Source organism: Myotis lucifugus, unplaced genomic scaffold, assembly GCF_000147115.1.
Source record: "Myotis lucifugus unplaced genomic scaffold, Myoluc2.0 scaffold_9710, whole genome shotgun sequence".
NCBI classification, from domain to species: Eukaryota; Metazoa; Chordata; class Mammalia; order Chiroptera; family Vespertilionidae; genus Myotis; species Myotis lucifugus.
In genome coordinates, this window is record NW_005880758.1 from 1 (window position 1) to 3,549 (window position 3,549).

General features: G+C 59.4%; 1 protein-coding gene across 1 annotated transcript; it reads right to left on the reverse strand.

Annotated features, from left to right (window-relative positions):
• Nucleotides 1-4: 4 nt before the first annotated feature.
• On the reverse strand, nt 5-3,258 carry CD37 (CD37 molecule; the record flags this gene model as incomplete). The annotated part of the gene is made up of 6 exons (XM_006109428.3): nt 3,098-3,258; nt 2,910-2,982; nt 1,918-2,042; nt 1,751-1,825; nt 1,128-1,232; nt 5-106 (listed from the first exon to the last, which is right to left on the reverse strand). Coding segments are annotated over exons 1-6 (549 nt in total), but the record flags the coding sequence as incomplete, so codon positions are not given.
• Between the last annotated feature and the right edge of the window lie 291 nt (nt 3,259-3,549).

The following is a 3,549-nucleotide window of genomic DNA, read 5'->3' on the forward strand; positions in this document are numbered from 1 at the left end:
CCGATGAGTTAGAGCAGGAGCAGGGCACTTGGAACTCCGACTTGTTGCTGCTCAAGCTGGGGACGCGGAACCAGTCCTGAGGAGAGTTCCAGCCGCAGCAGCGCAGCTGGGAGAGGGACAGGGTCAGAGGGGCCCCGGCGGGAGGGAGGCAAGATGGTTGGGGGGCCCGTGGTCGGCAAACCGTGGCTCGCGAGCCACATGCGACTCTTTGGCCCCTTGAGTGTGGCTCTTCCACAAAACACCACGTGCGGGCGCGCACGTACAGTTCGATGGAAACTTCGTGGCCCATGCACAGAAGTCGGTTTTCGGAAAGGAGATAGATGAAACGAGTATGCAAGACGAGTGTGGATGGGAGGGTTGGAAGGGGTCGACCTCAGCGAACGTACCTCAATCAGATTGAGGACGTTTTTAGCCAAGGCCAGCTTAGGAGCACCCTAATTAAGTTAATAACAATGTACCTACCTATATAGTTTAAGTTAAGAAAATTTGGCTCTCAAAAGGAATTTCAATCGTTGAACTGTTGATATTTGGCTCTGTGGACTAATGAGTTTGCCGACCACTGGTTTGGGGGATCAGGGGACTGGGTCATGGTATGAGGTCAAGGTGGGAGCAGGGGGCCGAGTAATGGGTGCAGGGTGGGGGCTGTGGGCTGGGCTGGGGTCACGACAGGGTCAAGGGACACCAGGGGAACATGGGGTTGGGAGAGACGAATCACGGGGCGACCTGGGGCTAGAGGAGAAGCTGCAAAAAAATCACGCTGTGGACCACAAATTGGGTGGGCAGTGCATTCAGCCTTTGGGAGCAGGTGGATGGGGAGGCGGGGCCACAAGAGTGACCAGAGAACAGAGTCGCACGTGGGCCGGGTCCCGTGGGACCCAGAGTCGCTAGGGGCGGGGATTGGGGTCATGCTAAGGGCCTTGGGGGTGAGGGCCGGTCCTGTCGAGGCAGAGGGCGGGGCCTTTCCAGGGTCTGCAGGGAGCTGGGGAACTGGGCCATAATGGGGCCAGTTATGGGATCATCGGAGGGCGGGGCCCCAGCGGGCGTGGCGGGAGTGGGGTGCGCAGGTGGGGGTACATTCGGGGCGGAGCTAGAGGGCGGCTGCTCCTCCCGGAGGGGGCCTCACGCACCTGGAACTGCACGTAGTCCCAGCTCTCCTCCGCCGCGGACTTCTCCGGGTCCGAGCGGTAGTTTTGGATCGTCTCCTGCACGAGGTCCTTCACCTTCCGCTCCAGCTGAGAGGCCGAGAGTGAGGCTGGACGCCCACCTGCCTCCCCCCCCCCGCCCCCCATCTGCGCCGACCCCAGGGGTCCCTGAGCATCGGTTCCTCCCTGAATGGTTGTTACCTGTGTCTCTTCCTCAAAATCGTTCTCTGCCCGTTTCTACCGTCTTTCTGGCTCTCTCATCATTTCCCACCATTTCTCCTTAGGTCTCTGTTTCCTCCTCAGAGCCCGTTTCTCTGCGTGTCGCTCTCTCCTTCCCTCTGGATCTCAGGTCTCTCTTCTTCCGTCTGTGCGGGTCTCTGCCTCTCCCTGTCCCTACCTCTCTGTGTGTGTCTCTCTCTCTCAGTCTCTGTATTTGTTCTGTCCTCGCGGCTGTTTCTCTCCCCTGCTTCTCTGTTATTTGTCTGTCGGTCCCTGTCTGCCTTTGTTTACGTCTTTTTCCACCCCACCCCCTCCAAGTCCACCCACTAGCTGCGGAAGGCGGGGTGTGTGTGTGGGGGAGGGTGTTAGGGGGGAGCAGGCAAGCTTACCCGGATCTTCTGAGTGGAGATGAGGATCCCCAGGGTGATCTGGGTGACAAACAGGAGCAGCAGCATCCCAAAATACTGGGGGGCAGAGTGGAGAGGTCAGGCTGAGCCCCTGCCCAGGGGAGGGGGGAGGGGTCCTAGGGATGGAGAGCGGCGGGGCGGGCACTCACCAGGCCTAGGAGGCAGCGCAGCTCCTTCAGGGCCCCCACGCAGCCCAGCAGGGCCAGGCCCATGGTGAGGACCCCTGAGATGGCCAGCGCCTTGGACCAGATCTGCAGGGGCATGAAGGACAAGCCTAGGGGAGGAGAGGCAGCCACACTGAGTCTGATGTGCACAGCGCCAGGCAGCCCCCAACCCCATCCCCACCCACGCCGGAGGAGAGCAGTGTCCTGGGGGCTTCTTTCTGGGCTCCTGGGCCTCCGGCCCTGCCCCACCCTGAGCCTTTGTCCCTCTCCTCTGGGATTCTCTTCTCTTTCTGAGCCTCTGTCCCTCTTCCTCCCTTCAGCTCTCAGCCTCTCCTTCTCGCTCTCAGTCTCTCTCCTCCTCCAGCTCCTTCCCACTCCCCGTGGTTTCAGCCCCATCACTTGTTCTGCCAAGATCGGATGAGTCACTTTAACCTCCCTGCGGCCTAGGGGTAATGCTATCTATTTCCTGGGGTTGCTTTGAGGGACCTGGGAGCTACGTGTTCAATCCAGTCCTCAACCCAGGGCAAACGCATGAACTAGGAACCATGAGGAGTTTGGCTATTACCCCAGTATTATTTTCCTATTATTATTATTTATTATTATTATTATTATTAGTGTTATATCTGTGTTACTTCCTTGCTGTGTGACATCCAGTAAGTGACTCCCCCTCTCTGAACCTCAGGAAAGGTTTGTGGGGAGGATCTGATGGGCGTTTGCACAAGGTCTGACCCATAGGAAGTGCCTAAGAAATGACTATTATTGTTCTGAGTGGTCCGTCCGCACAACTGTCTGTCAGAGGAACACACTGAGGCTTGGAGCGGCATAGGAGTGGCCAGCTTTGCAGGGCCCGGGACCTGCCTGCAGAATGGGCACCGAGGGGCTCCCTGGGGCAAGGGAGGCCCCGGGAGGCTACTTGCTGGGAGGTCGGGTCCATGCTGTTCCAGGAAGGCCCGCCCCGACTGCCCTGGCCCCCTCACCCACAAATGACACGAAGCTGGTCTTGTCCACGAGTATCCAGATCCCGAAGCAGAAAATCAGGCTGCCTAGGACCTTCGGAGAGGAGAGGAGAAGGTGGTGGTGGGCAAGTGGGGATACGAGGTGGGGTGGGGTGGGGCGGCGACGGCGGGGCCCGGGGCCCGGGCTGGAGAGCCATGAGACAACTTACGAAAAAGAAGAGGTTGAAAACGAAGAGGAGGTACTTGATGAGGCTGAGGCAGCTGTCCTGGGCCGACATGGTGGCCTGGAGGGGTGAGTGACCAGAAGAGGAGTTGGCAGTGGGGAGACGGGGAGGCAGAAGCCTTGAACGAGGAGGGGAGAGGCTGAGACAGACAGAAAGGAAGAACACAGAGAAAGAGGAAGTGCCAGGGGTGGAGCCTCACCCTATACACACAAAGTGGTTTTATTCTGTCTCCGTCCCTGGCTCCCTCACCCGCCCCACCGGGACCCACACACACACACCAGTACCTGAGGGGCCTTGGAATTTGTGGACACCAAGGACACGCTAGGCCTTTCCTCCCAGGTGTCCATGGCGCAGGCTGGGGACCCACAGGGACTCCTGATCCACTTGTACCCACTTACTCTGGGCACCAGGCCCCCAGGCTGGCCCCGGTCAGCAGC